This window comes from Gouania willdenowi, chromosome 3 (genome assembly GCF_900634775.1).
Source record: "Gouania willdenowi chromosome 3, fGouWil2.1, whole genome shotgun sequence".
NCBI lineage: Eukaryota > Metazoa > Chordata > Actinopteri > Blenniiformes > Gobiesocidae > Gouania > Gouania willdenowi.
In genome coordinates, this window is record NC_041046.1 from 21,125,700 (window position 1) to 21,142,132 (window position 16,433).

General features: G+C 42.7%; 1 protein-coding gene across 1 annotated transcript; it reads right to left on the minus strand.

Annotated features, from left to right (window-relative positions):
- Positions 1 to 367: 367 nt before the first annotated feature.
- LOC114459228 (uncharacterized) lies at positions 368 to 15,548 on the minus strand. The gene is made up of 7 exons (XM_028441560.1): positions 15,422 to 15,548; positions 10,232 to 10,354; positions 10,024 to 10,140; positions 7,315 to 7,371; positions 2,458 to 2,619; positions 1,493 to 1,606; positions 368 to 1,410 (listed from the first exon to the last, which is right to left on the minus strand). Exons 2-7 carry the CDS (start codon positions 10,352 to 10,354, stop codon positions 1,360 to 1,362), a joined length of 624 nt encoding a protein of 207 aa, XP_028297361.1. The 5' UTR covers positions 15,422 to 15,548; the 3' UTR covers positions 368 to 1,359.
- Positions 15,549 to 16,433: the final 885 nt, after the last annotated feature.

Consider the following 16,433-nt stretch of genomic DNA (forward strand, 5'->3'; position numbering starts at 1 on the left):
TTTGTAAGTTTGTTATGTATTTTTATATATATATATATATATATATACTGAACATAAATATAAACTTTTGATTTTGCTCCCATTTTTCATGAGCTGAACTCAAAGATCTAAAACATTTTCGATATAAACAAATATCGTTCACAAATGTCAAAAAGTGTTAGTGAACACTTAATCCATCCTACCTCACAGGTGTGGCATATCAAGAGGCTGATTAGACAGCATGATTATTGCACAGGTGTGCTTCTGGGTGGTGACAATAAAAGGCCACTCTAAAAATGTTCAGTTTAATCACACAGTACAATGCCACAGATGTCACAAGTAATTGGTATGCTGACTGCAGGAATGTCCACCAGAGCTGTTGCCCGTGAATTGAATTTTCATTTCTCTACCATAAGTCGTCTCCAAAGGCGTTTCAGAGAATTTGGCAGTACATCCAACTGGCATCATGACCACGTGTAACCACACCAGCCCAGGATCTCCACACCCAGCATGTTCAACTCCATGATTGTCTGAGACCAGCCACCCAAAAAATTTCTGCACAAACTGTCAGAAACCATCTCAGGCATACTCATCTGCATGTTCGTTGTCCTCATTGGGGTCTCGACCTGACTGCAGTTTGTTGTCGTAACCGACTTGAGTTGGAAAATGCTCACATTTGATGGCATTTGGCACGTTGGAAAGGTTTTCTCTTCACAGATTTCACTGTTCAGGGCAGATGACAAACAGCATGTGTGGTGTCGTGCGCGTTGTGGATGGATTGGCCAATGGTGGCGGTGGGGTTATGGTATGGGCAGGCGTATGTTATGGACAATGAACACAGGTGCATTTTATTGATGGCATTTTGAATGCACAAAGATACCGTGACAAGATCCTGAGGCTCATTGTTGTGCCATTCATCCGCAACCATCACCTCATGTTGCAGCATGATAATGCACAGCCTCATGTTGCAAGGATCTGTACACAATTCCTGGAAGCTGCACACAGTTGTTATTTTTCTCATAAATTCTGGCTAAAGCAGATACAGATAATGAATGATTGTAGAAATCTGGGGCATCCAATAGGGTGAGTTCATAAATACTTAGTGATATTACAAAGTTATTCATTTCTTTTAAACACAAAAAGACACCAACAATTACACAAGGAGTGGACCAGTTCATGCTGAGATGTATAAGTAGGGCGCTCTTATGGCTACTAGTCAGACTCTCTGCAGAAAAACACGTAACAAATACATTTTTTAACAAAAGTCATGAGTGCACACACAGACCGCAGGACAGTCATGAGAAGTGGTTAACACCATATGGTCTGCACATACAGTATTAAGTGTTTATGCTTGATGTTTCCTCCCCTCTTTCTCTGTTTTTAAATCCCAGCTGGTGTTTCAGTGAGTGCAGCAGTCATCACTATAACGGCCTACAGAGAGGAAAGAATGGAGAAAGTGCTCAATAAACCAGAAAGTTTCACCGTGTGACGGGTCCAACATGAGTGTCCTTACTTGGGTTTTTGTGGAGCGCAGGGCGGCTCCAGCCAGGCATGACATTACAATCACAATAACTGCTCCAACCATGGTGTAAAACAACAGGATGGCCTCAAACACAGCGATCATGTTCTGAGAAAACACAAACACGGTTGGATTTTAACAGTAAATTAATTTGAGCAGTTTTACTCACAGTTTATGTTGGAGGAGGTTTAAGTAATAGATTACAAGGACTTATGTTACTGTAATTGAGTTTCTTTTATGGATACTTGTACTTTTTTGAGTATATTTCTTAATCAGTAATTGTAGGTTTTAGTAATTTGTTAGCAATTTCTACACCCAACCGTAAATCATTTTTTTTTGTTTTAAAATAATCAACCGACATTGTGAAACTACAAAAAAATAAAATAACCAGACAACATTCAAATGTATCACATCATCGCCAACCAATCAGATTAAACGTAACGCACTGCACGAAAACAGCATTGAATGGAGGTTATTTTCTCAGTTTTAGAATTCAGAAATGGAGAAATACTTAGAGCCTGAGAATTGTTTTTTTTTATTCTGAATTCAATTTATTGGTGTTTTTATTTTTTTCTAAAGAGTGTTTTATTATTATTAAGATGTATTAGCAAAAAATAAACATAGGGGGTGAAAGTAACTACCGTAGTAACTTTTACTTTGAGTACTATTTAATTTAGCTACTTTTTACTTGTACTTGAATATTTTATGTATGACTTACTTGTACTTGTACTTCAGTTCAATTTCAATCAAGTAACAGTACTTCTACTTGAGTAGGAGATATCAGTACTCTTTACACCTCTGTATGTTGTAACATGCCTCCATCAGTCTTTAAAATAGAAAATACCACATCTACACGTAACAGCAAACATCAGGGACTTTATTGTATTTCATGATTTCAATGTTTTACTTGGTGTGATGTGCGACACCACCGACATGACTGAAATATATACAATACTCACATTGAAGGGGTACTCTTGTGTGTTGATTTGTATGGTGCCGTTGTCATCGTCATAAGTCTCATAAGCCCTGTAGGCATGGTAATTGATTAGAGGCAAAATATCTATGAATGTCCAAACTACTCCCAGTAGAGATGTGATGCTAAGAGCTAAGGATATGGTTACCTGCATGTGAACACAAGAGCAAATGGATCAAGAAACACAGTTAGAATGTTTCACATTGTAAATCATTGTTTGTGTAGGATTTAGACCAGGGGTTCTTAACTGATCTCACCCTGGGACTCGCAATTTGCCTCGGTCATTAAACCACGAGAATTCAACCAACCTATTTTAAGTTTTCAAAAATAACAGTTGACTCAAACATAAATTGAAAGTTACGTATTTAACTACGGTTCTATAAATCCCGGATGACCGCCAGATGGCATTGCTGAAAGCACTGAATGTTCCCTTTGTGCATGCGCAGTTTGAGTAGTAATACAAACAAAGTCACACCTGTGACCCAGGATGATGCCACAGAATTAATATATCCCCGCGTCACCCGTGACTCTACAGAATTCATAGAACCGTAGTCACATACGTAACTTTTGTTCTATTTCATCCCTACTGACCTCCAGAGGGCGGTGCTGAAAGCACTGAATGACTAATATCGACGATGTCACCAAGAATCCTCAGTATATCCCTCACTGAGACGACCCAGGAGATCCTTGCAGAAGAACTCGGTCAAGAGGAGAAGGAGTGGCCACATTGACATTGTAGTATCTGGTGAATGTGCACGGCGAAGCCCACGATGCAGCAGCACAGATATCCGCCAAAGGAACCCTTCTCAAAACCACCCATGAAGTGGAGATGCTCCTGGTAAAATGGGCTTTAAGGCTGGACATTGGCGCACAACCTCCCGACCGATAGGCGTTGCGAATGATCTCCACAATCCAATGAGACAGACGCTGTTTGCAAAAAGGACATCCAATCTTAGGGCCACCATAACATAAAAAAAGCTGGTCTGAGCGGCACATACCATCCGTAGCCACAATGTATGCCTGCAGCGTCCGCACAGGACACAATGCCGACCTGTCTCCACCCTCTCCCGGAGGGGAATGAGACCGTGCCAAATGCAATGGCTGCATACCGTGAGATTGGGACAACACCTTAGACACAAACGCTGTGTTAGGCGTTAAGTGACACCAAAGCCGTCCGGACACTACCTGAGACATGAGGGACTGACAGAGAAGGCATATAACTCACTGACCCTTCTGGCAGAAACAATAGCCAACCAAAAAAGCAGTCTTACATGAAGCCACTTAAGCTCCACCTGCACCAAAGGCTCAAAAAGGGGGCTGCATAGGGACTCAAGAACTAAAGACAAGTCTCACACTGGAGCCTGTGGTGCCAACGAGTGCCCCGCAAAAAAAGAGAGACCAAATTATGACACCAACAGAACAATTGTTGACTATACCATGAGAACATGATTTAGCTGCAACATACACCTTTAGGGTGGAGGGAGACTGATCATCATCCAGGAGAGACTAAAAGAACTCCAGAACAACGGGAATTGAACAGGAGACTGGATCCTCACTGTGGGCAGAGCACCACTGGGAAAACAGCTTCCACCGATTCTCATATTGGTGGCAAGTAGAGACCGCCCTGGCATTCAAGATGGTCTAACCAACAAAATCACTCAACCACAGTGCGGGTCCTGCAGCGGCCAGAGCCACAGCTGAAGGCGGTAAGAAGTGGGGTGCCAAATCTGACTTCTCAATTTTGACAGCAGGTCTCTGGCAGAGACTGTGCAGTATCGGGACCCATAGCTGCCCCGGTCAGTACAGGGCCACCAACAACAACAACCCTAGAGAACTCTCTGAAGAGTTGACCAAATCAGAGGAAGAGGGGGAAAAGTATACAAGAGGCACTGAGGCCACGGCTGTGCCAACGAATCCCAGCCCAGAGGACCTGGTACCCCCTCGATGGAGAACCACAGAGGGCAATGAGTGGACTCCACTGAGGCAAACAAATCCCCTCCGCCCGACTGAACAAGCACCAAATATTGTGCATCCCCTGGTGCAAAGTCTGCAACCTGATTGCGGTCTCCTGGTAGATACACCACCCACAGGGTGGACAGACGAGGTGCAGCCCACGTCAAAAGGGCCTGAGACACCCACAGAAGTTGTGCTGACCGGGTGCCCCCTTGGTGATTGATGATGGTGGTAGACGGTCGAGGTGTTGTTTGACCGAACGAGAATGTGTTTCCCTTTTAGGTGAGGCAGAAAATGCTGCAGGGCCAAATGAATAGCACGCAGCTCAAGTACATTTATATGGTCGGAGCGGCCTCTCAGAGACCAGTCCCCTTGAACTGCCTTGTGCTGCCATAAAGTGCCCAAACCCGTGGGGAAGGCATACGTGGTGACCACCTCCCTGGGGCACACCACCACACTCATGAGAACCCCCCTGGACAGAAAATTCCTGTCCCTCCATGAGGCCAGTGCACGAAGACACTGCCATGTAACCCGAAGCATCGTTTTGCGTCGAGGCAGAAACTGTTCAGCCACCTCTGAAAAGGGCGCAGTGACAGCAAGTCGAGAGGCACAACACGTGTGACAGAGGTCAGCTTCCCCAGCAGCTGAAGGAAGGCAACAAAAGGGAGATGATTGCCAAGCTTGAAGCGTGAAGTCAGGCCGAGTTCATCATACACACGGCGAACCGATGGGCGAGCCTCCATTGCCACCATGTCCAAGGACAGCCCGAGGGGGTGAGGGAGAGCCCAAAGGGGAGCACTCTGAACTGCCAATGATGGCCTCGATAAGCAAACCTGAAGAAGCGTCGATGGTCTGGGGCAATTGGTACGTGAAAGTAGGCATCCTTCAAGTCTATTGATGTAAACCACTCCCCCTCTTTGAGTGACTGAAGGTGAGCATGATTGAGCCCCAGTAAGTCCAGAATGGGATGTAATCCGCCAGTTTTTTTTGGGTACGAGGAAGTGGCAACCACCCACGGGTCTGATGCATGAGCAGCCCAGTAACCGAGCTGCTGCTTGGAAAACCTCTGACGGCTGGCCTCGCGGCCTCACGGCCTCACTTTCTTGCTCCACGGCCCCTTGGAGCCAGAGTCAAAAACCTGAGGCTGCCACACAGGTTGGCGAGGAACATGTAATTCCCTGCCAGATCCCTGTTGATTATGGTGGTCACCACCAGACCAATCTCGAGGTGGTGGTCAAACATTTGGGCCAGCGGTCGAGCGCCTCAACCTCTGGGGAGGGGGCACAGCGCGACTGAGGCCTGAAAGCAGCTGTGATATTGTACTTGCAATGAGTGCAGTGGTTTTTTGGGCTTGGACAGTTGGCTGCTTACCCAAACAGGCATTGCCAGGGCCAGCCTGATCTGGCTGGGGAGCATCCAGCTTTAGGCAGCCCAGAGCCTGACGTAGTACATCCTGCATGGAACCATCTGTCTCATCAACCTGACTCTGACTGGATGAGAGCAAATCAGATGCAGAAGCATGAGAAGACTGTCAAACCATCATGAAAATGACAAGCTGGCGCTGCCAGAGAGAGAACATCTTCCTCCTGCTCCAGAGCAAGCATGCGCTGGGAAAAAAACCCAGCCTCAGAGACGGGTGCCTCCATGTGATGAGCCTGAAAAAAGGACTTCATCACATCCAAATCCGCAGACAGCTGCTCGACCTTAGAAGACAGATGTTTGTTCCCCCGGTTCTCTTTGGCTTAGGAGGAGCCGTCACTGTAGCAGACTCGTAAAGCTGCTTGGAGTGACTAGTCTGGCCCAACAGTACCTGTCCTGAGGGTGAAAGGTCAGCCACACTCGCCGCTGGGGACACCGGTGCCATTCTAGCCACCCTGACCACCCGTGGCATAAAACTGTAGTTCATGCAAGGGTTGTCTGACAATGCCTCCCTCAGACGGTCAGGCCCGAGGCAAGTGGGACAGAGGTCATGTCCATTGTTGGCTTGAAGTGCAGCCCCACAAGCTGCACAACAGTGAGCCGTCGATAACACTCCCCCAATTGGAACCACTGACAATAGCAGACACACTGCAGGCTGTACACCACAGTAGTCCAGTGGCAAGTCTTAGGCTAAATCTGGGAGAGGTGCAAACGCCGCCCCACCAGCTAGGACCAAAATGAACGAAAAGAAAGGGGGTGTTGGTTATGTGAACCAATATATCCAGTATGAAGCTAAAAATTGGGAGTGGTGGCGCGGGCGCTGCCTTCACCAAATAAAGCCACACAAAACAGACCACCAGCAGCGGTAGATCCTGGGAGAGGGAGCGCAGATGCTGCGTCCACCAATTAGAGCCGCACAAACCAGATCACCAAAAAACGGTAGCCCCTGGGAGAGGGAGTGCCGATGCTGCCTTCACCAGTGACAACACTAGCTGGCTTCAATTTGTCAGCTGGGGTCTTTTTTTGTTTTTTGTTTTTTACTACAGTAGTCCCTTGCTATATCGTGGTTCACCTTTCGTGGCCTCGGTGATTCCCGGATTTTTTTTACACAGCAATTATGGATGCATACGCATGCACAAAGGGTACGTTCAGTGCGTTGAACACCGCCCTCTAGCGGTCAGTAGGGATGAAATAGAACTATACATTTTCATGTGCAACATGCATTTCACAGCAAGTTTCTCATCAAAAATAAAAGACATGTCCCAACATTAGAGACATTGAGTATTCTTTTATTTTTGACCAGCTGTCCGCGACCCACCTAGGGCAGATCTACAACACACTTTTGGGTCCTGACCCACCAGAATCGCAGATTTAGAGAAACATGCATATTAAATATTAAAAAGCATATTTTCTATTTTGACCAATAGGCAATATTTGAATTTTGATTTTTAAACAATATAGCGTCACTCACTGTTTTCTTGGTGGGGTTGTATTCTGTCAGAATATACAGGATCCCACATGCAATGAACTGAAAGACAACAGAATTGTATATATTTGAAAACCTTATGGGAAAATGTGTTTAAATACAGGCAGATATCAGAGCTGTTAGATCAAATATTCTGTCTTATTAACGCCAATCATATTTGATACATGAGTTTTGGAACGCTCTACACGATCAGTGTGATGGTTTTTTCTCTTTATGTTATATACATGGGGCAGTAATTAGTTCAGCAGAGGCCTTTCGAGTAACTCTACAAGATTGTCATTTACACAGGTTGAAAAAATTAAGGTAAGGAAAACATTAATTTTTTTACTGAAACAGCAATAGGAAGAGTTAGTGGGTTGATGCAGTGTGATATTAGTAAACCAAGTTAAAAAAATAGTGTTTCAGATTTGATACAGCAGGTGTATATGAGGTCATGTAACTCTAAATCAGTTAATTGTCATTTTATTGCATTTCACTTATCTGCAGAATACATTTATTACTCTGTAGGGGAGATACAACAAATCTAGATTACCTTTTATCACACTAACTTCCAGGATTTAATCAGTGTGTGCGAGATTACAAACCTCGCTGGAGCTGAATCACCATGACAAATTATGCTGCACAGTTAACCTGCTCAGAACCAGGGCCGTTTCTCAGTCTATGTACTTGTGTGCTCGTGGACTCGTCATCACGCGCGTCCCAAGTCCTGTTCCAATTCAAAGTCCGCTTCCCAGCAAGTTCGCTGTAAATCCCCGGATGAGAACTTTCTCTGCCTGTTTTACCAAGCATGCATCAGAGGAGAACTGCGCGTACTCCGCCAGCTATATTTTGCAGCATGCACAAATTGCATGTATCGCCTATTTCCTGGTTGCTTCTTAGGATTTCTGTCACAGGTGTGTTTGGCCATCCAATTAGCCATGACCAAATTACCTATTTATAGTATTTGTCAATATATTAAACAAAATACACACAAACACGTTTATTGTATTTAATTTTTTTTTAAATTTATTTATCACCAAATGTTTTATTGGTTTAAAAAATATATGTTTACAGTGGAGCGCACATACTCCACACTGTTGCGCACAACGATGTCAGGAAGTTTGCTTTGTCCTAAAACGACGAGTATCCGCAAGTCCATTCTCCAAGTTTGCTCCCATGAGTCCGTGCCCAGAAGTTCACAAGTAAAGAGTATGCATACATATAATTGAGAAACGGACAGGGTTTTCTCTGGCTAGGATGTTAGTGAGTACTGAAGTCCCGCCTCCTGACCAATCAGATCTCTTAGAAAATGAGCTGTCCAATGAAAGGTGTTGTGTGAACACGTCACTGCGTGGATCTGATGTGACGCTGACAGGATAGAGAATATTTAACCAGTGGTTCCCAAACTTTTTGTGCCCAAGGCACACCAAAGGACAAGTAAAAATCTGAAAGCACATGTTGTGTGTTATCACTCATTGCAAGTACAATATCACAGGCGACTGTAGAAGCAAGCGCTCCACTTTCTGGAGCAGTGTGAGCGCACACGGAGCAGTATGAGCGTGTGCCGGCATGAGTTTGGAGCATCAAATGCACCCAGCATTACGCGCTCAGAGCACTCAGGCAGATCACCGCAACAGCATGGTTGTCACAAAATCCCATGGTACACCTGGACTTGCCCCAAGGCACACCAGTGGATAGACACTTTGTTAAATTAACGAGTTGTGATCGGCTTTTGTAACACGATTCCTACCTGACAGGGAATGTTTGGTTAGTTGAAGCCAGCTAACGGAGATTATTCCAGGATATACTAATCTAGATTTCAGTGGCGGATGCTTTAAGACTACAAGGGAACCTCAGCTTCCCCTAAAATCAGTGGTCAAATATGTAGTGTTGTGTGTACATTTCATTGACTAAATATATGACAGAACACATGTATGTTTAGTTCAGAATCAGCTTCTTATAACAGGAAACTGACAGTGACAGCGTGACGTTCTTCATTCATTACCGCAGCGTCACAGTGTTAATAAACAGTGGTGAAGTTCAGCTTCAATTGAAGTCAATGGGAGATGATTTAGGGGTTGATCCACTGCAGTCAAACTAGACGCTCATTGGATAAATGCTCGGTTATGACGCACTTAGTCCCGCCCATCGGACGCCGGGCTTCACAGGAGGTCTATGGAGCAGTGGGCTGGATCTGTCTGTTCCGGACGCTGGAATAATGGATGATGATTGGATGATCTGTCTCAGGCTAATTCAATTTTGATTGACAGCGAAATGAGCCAATCAGAGTATGACGTTGTAAGCACACAGGCGGGTTTTCAAATATTTCAGTCCGTTGCTCTGTGTTGACACGGAGACTTTGCTGATCCTCTCATAGCGAATCAACTTCTGACAAACCTAGTGTCTGTTTTTGGTGTTTGTGGAGACTGTTACTGCTTGTGTTGTGAGACTTTTGACCAAACACTCACACTCCAGCGCGCAGCAGCTACGCGCGTGCGTGCGTGATAATCTACAAATAGTTGTTGACAACAAAATGTGAATTCTACTAGAATTCACATTTAAATAAACAGATACATTTTCTGAAGTAGGCAGAAAATGAGCTTCCCCTGCATGAAAGACCAGCAGCCGCCACTGCTAGATTTGTAGTATAGGCCCTTAATGATTCAGGCTTTACAGGGTTAATATATACATAAATACCTTTGATGAACTACCTACTTGTATTCCCATGAAGAGGATGGGTGGAAGGTATGGCCATATGTCCATAGAGTGGAAGTCCATCATCACTGCAATGGTGATGATGAAGAACGATGTGCCCAAGACCAACATAGAGTTCTGGAAGAAAAATGTTTTTCAGCTCAGGAAACATTATAAACAACTAATCCATATATCTATTGTAGGCGTTTGTTGTTGTGTCAGTAATTACACCAGTAATCTTGGGTTGTCCCCTGAGGAAGCGATGTAAGGGTTTGCTGCCCCCGAGGGTGGTGGCTTGAACACCATCTTGATTCAGTCCTGATCCACTCACAGAGCAGAGCTCAACAGACATCTGGTGCAAATATTGTAAACATTCTGTTTTAGTAGATTTAGGCAGCATGGAAAAAAGTCTATACATTTTGTTAATTCATAGTCATCAGAATCAGAATCAGAATCAGAAGAGCTTTATTGACCAGGTACAGTTTAGAACAATACGAGGAATTTGACTTGGTAGTTGCAGTGAAAGAAGACACATCAACACACCGGAGCAGCCATTTGCGGCGCCCACATATTAAGGTGAAAAAGGTATCAACAACAGGAGGAGAGGACGGGTGAGGGGAAAAAAAACTGCCAGTTGGAAACTGATTTCCCTAAACAGAGAAAGCAGTGTGAAACCAGGAAAAAAACCGCCTCCGCAAACATAAATGTAAGCATGACACAGTCAAACAACTCGAGACAAGGCATGTGGGAAGGGTTGGGTGGGAGGTTGGCTGGGGGAGGGGGTCAGGTGGGAAGAACAGCAGGATTCCAGCCGTTTGGGGACATGGGCGTGCTGCCAATGGGCGCTGCAACCACGCCTCCATGCAGCTGCGGATGGGAGGTGGGGAAAGATGGCCAACGAGGCATTTGAAGTTGAAGACCTGTAGCTGCGTTACTGACAACCAGATGACGTGTGGAAAAGTTCAGCATCAACAGTTCCAGGTGGGAATGTAGGGAAGGAGCGGGGGGAGGGAGTGGGGGTAAGAGCCGCCGTCTGCAGAAACTTCCTGGTGATAAGAGATGAGACAACCTTGGCTTTAGCCTTGGCTGGCTGGGAAGCCGAAAGGGAGATAAGCAATGTGATTTGATACAGGCTATGTCAATTTCCAATAGCCTTCTGTCCTGGGTCTCTCTGCTGTAATCCAATGAGTGGCCTAGTTTCCACTTCCAAGCCGGGTCTCCAACTTCTCCCAGTTGTTATCCATAACGCGTAGACGATCCAAAAGCAGCTCTTGCTCTTGCTTGCATGAGTCTGAGTGTTCAGAGCCCTGCTACATCCTTCAGAAATCACTGGCAGCTTTTCCAAAACAGTCGCCAGCGTAGTACGGACTTTTCGATAGATTAGGAAGCCACCAGCTCCGATCAGCAGCATGCCTACTATCATTATTCCAATCATGTAGATGTCCTCCACGTCTTCCACGGAAAGGATGAACAGACACACAACTCGCCACTTGTTCCAAGGGTCAAGTGTGTATCCAGCCGCAAACGTCCCGCTTGGACATGCGGGTTCACCACCCCCGGTTCTTTTCGTCGAAAAATGTCTTCAATGTTCCCTGTTCTACACAGACTGAGCAACAATACTACTACAACTACTACTACTACTACTACTACAACTACAACTACAACTACAACTACAACTACTACTACTACTACTACTACTAATAATAATAATAACTATGCTACCAACCACCACATAGTACACAGGTTATGAATCACTTTAAAAGAAAAATTGTCAATTTGCTATTTATGAAGTAAAGCCCAAAAATAGCATGGTGATAAACAATGGTAACCCCCCCTCCTCCTAGTTTCACTTCTAGAATGAATTAAATGCTGCCCCAAGTATAAATTAATCTACAAATAGATTTTTTTTTTTTTATTTTGAAGGTATTTACGTCATTGAAATGTTGGTGGCTTCTGCTGGTTGTCACTGGACTGATATTGTTATATTGTTAATTCATTAGCCTCACAGTGATTTCTCATGATTTGGGATCTGCATGTTCAATAACAACATACCTTACGACCAGAGGTGGGTAGTAATGTTATAAGGTGGAAGTGCTATTTATTTTGTTTTATTTGTGCGCTGAATTGTGTTTTTAGACGTGAATGGATTTTAGTGTTGAGCATTATTTTACTCATTTTGCTGTGTTTTATTGGTGTGATGAATATCTGCATGTGTGACTTTTATTGAGTTTTATTATTATGCACTTCCCACTAGCAATGATTAATAATTGGATTCCCTCCGGGCTGCACGAGCCCCATTAGTGACACCATGTACAGCCAATCCGACAGCTGATCAGAGACTCTGATAGCCAATCGGCGGCCAAAGAAAGGAGACACCTAGAATAAAGGACACTTTTTTTTTAATAGTCTTAGCTCATTTTTAGACTGTGAGGACTCATTTTAACCTGTATTTATAGATCTTTTAGGCTGTGTGGGAGACACACATTTTAATGGTTTTAACGATATTTTAAATTAGGGTATTTTTATTGTTTCATTCATCTGTGTAGTTTTAATAAACCCTGGGCTGATTATAAAATGTTCACTATTGTTGTCTCACTTCCTTGATCACGGACAGAGTCGCTTTCCCCCTGGTAGAACTAACACTTTTTAATAACCGTAACAAGTTACATTTACTTCGTTACGTGTACATGAGTAACTTTTTTCTGGAAAAAAAAGTACTCAAGAGTAAATTTATTGAGGCATACTTCTACTTTTACTGGAGTAAATTTGTGATTCATTTTTTCTACTTTTACTCATTTGCAATTCGAGAGCGGTGATTTTTGTTTTATTGTCAGTCTATTTTTGTTTTATTTTTTTCAAAGAAAAAATATCAGTTATATATTATATCCTGCTCTCAGAGAAGCTGTTTCATTAGCAGTATCCGAGTCATTCATTGGTCTATGGCTCTCCTGCATCATCCTATACAACAGGGAACAACCAGTCAAGCGCGAGAATTCCACCCATGGGAAAACACCCAGCATATTTTATTATGCTGCGTTCACACCTAATGCGTTACTAAGTGTTTGAGTCCAGATAACATACAAAGTCAACGTCCCAGATGCAAAATCTTTCTTGCGTGACGGTGCGGTCCGATCCGCGCGTCAAGAGCGTTGACCGTGCGCGCGTGCTCCCCATTTTTTGTCATATCCGCACATTTGCAAGAGTAGAAAATATTGAACTCCTGCGACTGTTTCGCATGACGAAAGCCAATCAGAGTCTTTGTTGACAATGACGTCAGGCCTTCAACACTAACACTGGTCTGTTCACCCATTCAACCAGCGCTTTGAGATAACTTTGTATTTTGCGCTATATAAACAAAGTGAAGGGAAATTGAACTGAGAGTTCTCTCTGTAGCACTGAGCTAGGATTGCATTAGCCGCTAATCGCTCCGGCTTTTTTCACTGGTGGTTTATGTTTTGTGAGAGGAGAAAAAGGAGTGCAGCTCCTCGCTTCAACAGGCTGTGAAACTCACCGAGTTGGATGTGTCGCTAGTGGGCGGTGCTTCACTTCAAACGCGCATATGAAGCGAATGGGGACATATTTTGATCCTGCGGACCTGCAAAACGTTTTGTGCGACAGATGCCTCCGGTGCCGCAGTAGATGCATTTGGTGTGAACGCAGCATGAATGTGACCATGGCGGACTATGAGCAGCCATCGACAAGGTCATCGGAGACAGTCCACCTCTGGCGTCATATACAGTCCTCGTTTTCTTTTGCCGCCTTTGCCAGCCGAAAAAGGTCGACGTTTCTGCATATAAGAGCTCCACTTCTAATCTACGGAAGCATGTTGCTGTGAGTTTATTTACCAAGCTAGCGCTAGCTTCAGTCAGTCAACAGTTTTTTGCCATCTGCTAAATTTAAACTAACTGAAAGATGGAATAATTGCAAGGCCTTGCACTTTTGGTGTTGAAACCAAACTGGTTTGTTCATAAGTAATACTATACTGTTCACTTTAGGTAAGAATAAAACCATACACATCATTGCACTGACTTCAAACTAACAAAGTCTACGCACTTGAACACCGCTTATAGAGCACCAGCTCAGGCGTCACCTTCAATAAGCATATACAGAGTGAGAATCCATTTCTAGGAAGATAATGGTGAAAAATAATTAAACATGTATAATTTTAACAATTTTGCTGTTATGTTTGCCTCTATATTTTAAATCAGAGCTGCCAACTTTGGTAGAAAAATAACCTTCATGTGGGGCATACAAATGTATGGTCACATTTGGCAATATATTGTGTTTGAATAAATAAGATGTAACTCAGTACTTCAGTACTTTTTCACTCTTACTCAAGTAAGTATTTGGGATGACTACTTTTACTTGAGTAAATTTAATTCACATGTAACAGTACTTTTACTTGAGTACTGTTTTTGAACACCCACGTCTGCTTACGACACAGTTCTACTTTTTGCTTTGCATGCCCTGGGTTGTGAGTTTGATTCCCGCAAGATTGATTTACTGTTCAGTTTTAATTTTTGCTCTGATATTAATATCTCACCCAAGGAGATAATATTTTCACCGACATTTATTTATTTATTTATCTATTTATTTGTTTTTCTGTTAGAAGGATTACATCTAAGCGCTTAACGGATTTCGATAACATTTTAACCATTGTTGTACTACTGAAGTAATCAAAGATGGGTTTTTTTTTCTTCTTAATGCACTTACATAAATTATCATTACTTATTCACATCAATATATGGTTGAGTAAAAATGCGTAAAGCATGGGTAAATAGATATATAAAATGGTACATGGTCCTTCGTTCACGAATGACTAATTAATGTATTTTATTGAATTTCAGTAACCAACAATGAATGGAAGCATTTTACAGAAAGATGAAAGAAATGAAATGCAGGAATCAATAAATACATATTTCAGATGAAACAATTCAATAAATCGAATGAGTCAATAGTTTTTACAGCTTTGGGGTTTAATGAAGGCCGAATGGATTGTTGTAACTCTATTAAAAAATAGTTCAAATTCAATTTCAAACATTGTAGAATCTTAACTGTGCATTCATATTCAGGATATGCGATTGTACTAAAGTGTTTGCGTCGTTCCACTTGCGCTCCTACGCTCATGAAGTTTCGAAGAGGCTCATGGGAGTTGTAGTTGTCTCATTACGTGTGTTTTAAATGACCAATTGGCGCAGCACGAACACGTAATACACACAAATACAGATGTTGTGCTACTATAGGCTGTGATAACATCTGTGCGAGTGACATTCAGTGGACACAACGAGCTGCAAAGCTAAAGATATACGCGGACACACCAGTGAATAATAAAAGTCGTCTGTAGTGAAGCAAAGAGAACAAATTAAGTCTGTCTTTAGATGACGAGAAAAGAGTCAGAGAAAGAAGAGAACAGACAGACCTTTGTGCAGTGCAGCTGTAGTTCACCGTCTCACATCTGGATCCGTTTATACTGACGGTCGATCAGTGGCCGATACAGATACAGTTTGGGTTCAACTCTGAAAAAGATCCAATGAAATAAAGGCAGTGGCGGTTCTGACGTGAATGATTCCCTGGGCGGACAATCTCACTAACGCCCCCTCCCCCACCAACACCACCCACACCCCCAAACCAACTTACCAAGAACTGGGCCAAAATGAAATGCCAATTATTTATTATGGTTTTCTTTCTTCTTCACAATAAAAAAAACAAACAAAAAAAACAAAACAATAACAAGTAGTGTAACGTGAGGTTTGTAAACTGTGCATAGCTTAGTTATAGACTAAATTATACACATTTGAGGTTTAACATTTCCAACTAAAAACATTCAAGAAAACTATATACAAAACAAGTTTAAAAACTGTATTTTACAAAGTAGTGCAATTTAAAGGGTGTAAACTCTGTATGGCTTAGAGAACTGTCATAAAAGGTTGAATAAAGATAATAATAAAATAAATAGTTATGGAAATAAAAAAACAATTCTTATAAGAGTAAGATTAAACAAATAAAACAATAATTAAAAAAAAAGGTGTTTTGTACACAACTACAACTGCAAATCAACCCAAAAACACACCGTAAACTGGGTTTCACTTTTGTCTTGCCTTGGTGCGGCAAAGTCATGAATCATGTCCTCATATGTAAGTTTTTCATGGTTTGTGCTTATCACTGCCAAACTGCTTCACCCAAAAACGTTTTATTTATATGGATAATAGTTAAATAAATAAATACAATAATAGTTTGGACGCATTTGATGACAGTTTATCTGATTATTTGTTCAATAATAATTACATTATTGCAAAGCTGTAAAGGAGAAAATGACATAATGAACCCCTTGTTTAGGGACATTATTTGCATATTACACTTAGCTTCACATAAAGCAAGCCACATGCAACTCGGTGCACACCCGTTCACACACATAGATTACTGGCACAGAA

What these genes read in the sequence shown, in the direction of transcription:
- LOC114459228 (XM_028441560.1), bottom strand. Translation starts at nt 10,354, where the DNA reads ATGTCTGTTGAGCTCTGCTCTGTGAGTGGATCAGGACTGAATCAAGAT. An exon ending in GACAACCCAAGATTACTGGT is followed by an intron (nt 10,141 to 10,231) that starts GTAATTACTGAC and finishes TTTTTCTTCCAG; the next exon opens with AACTCTATGTTGGTCTTGGG. An exon ending in TCCTCTTCATGGGAATACAA is followed by an intron (nt 7,372 to 10,023) that starts GTAGGTAGTTCA and finishes GTTGTCTTTCAG; the next exon opens with TTCATTGCATGTGGGATCCT.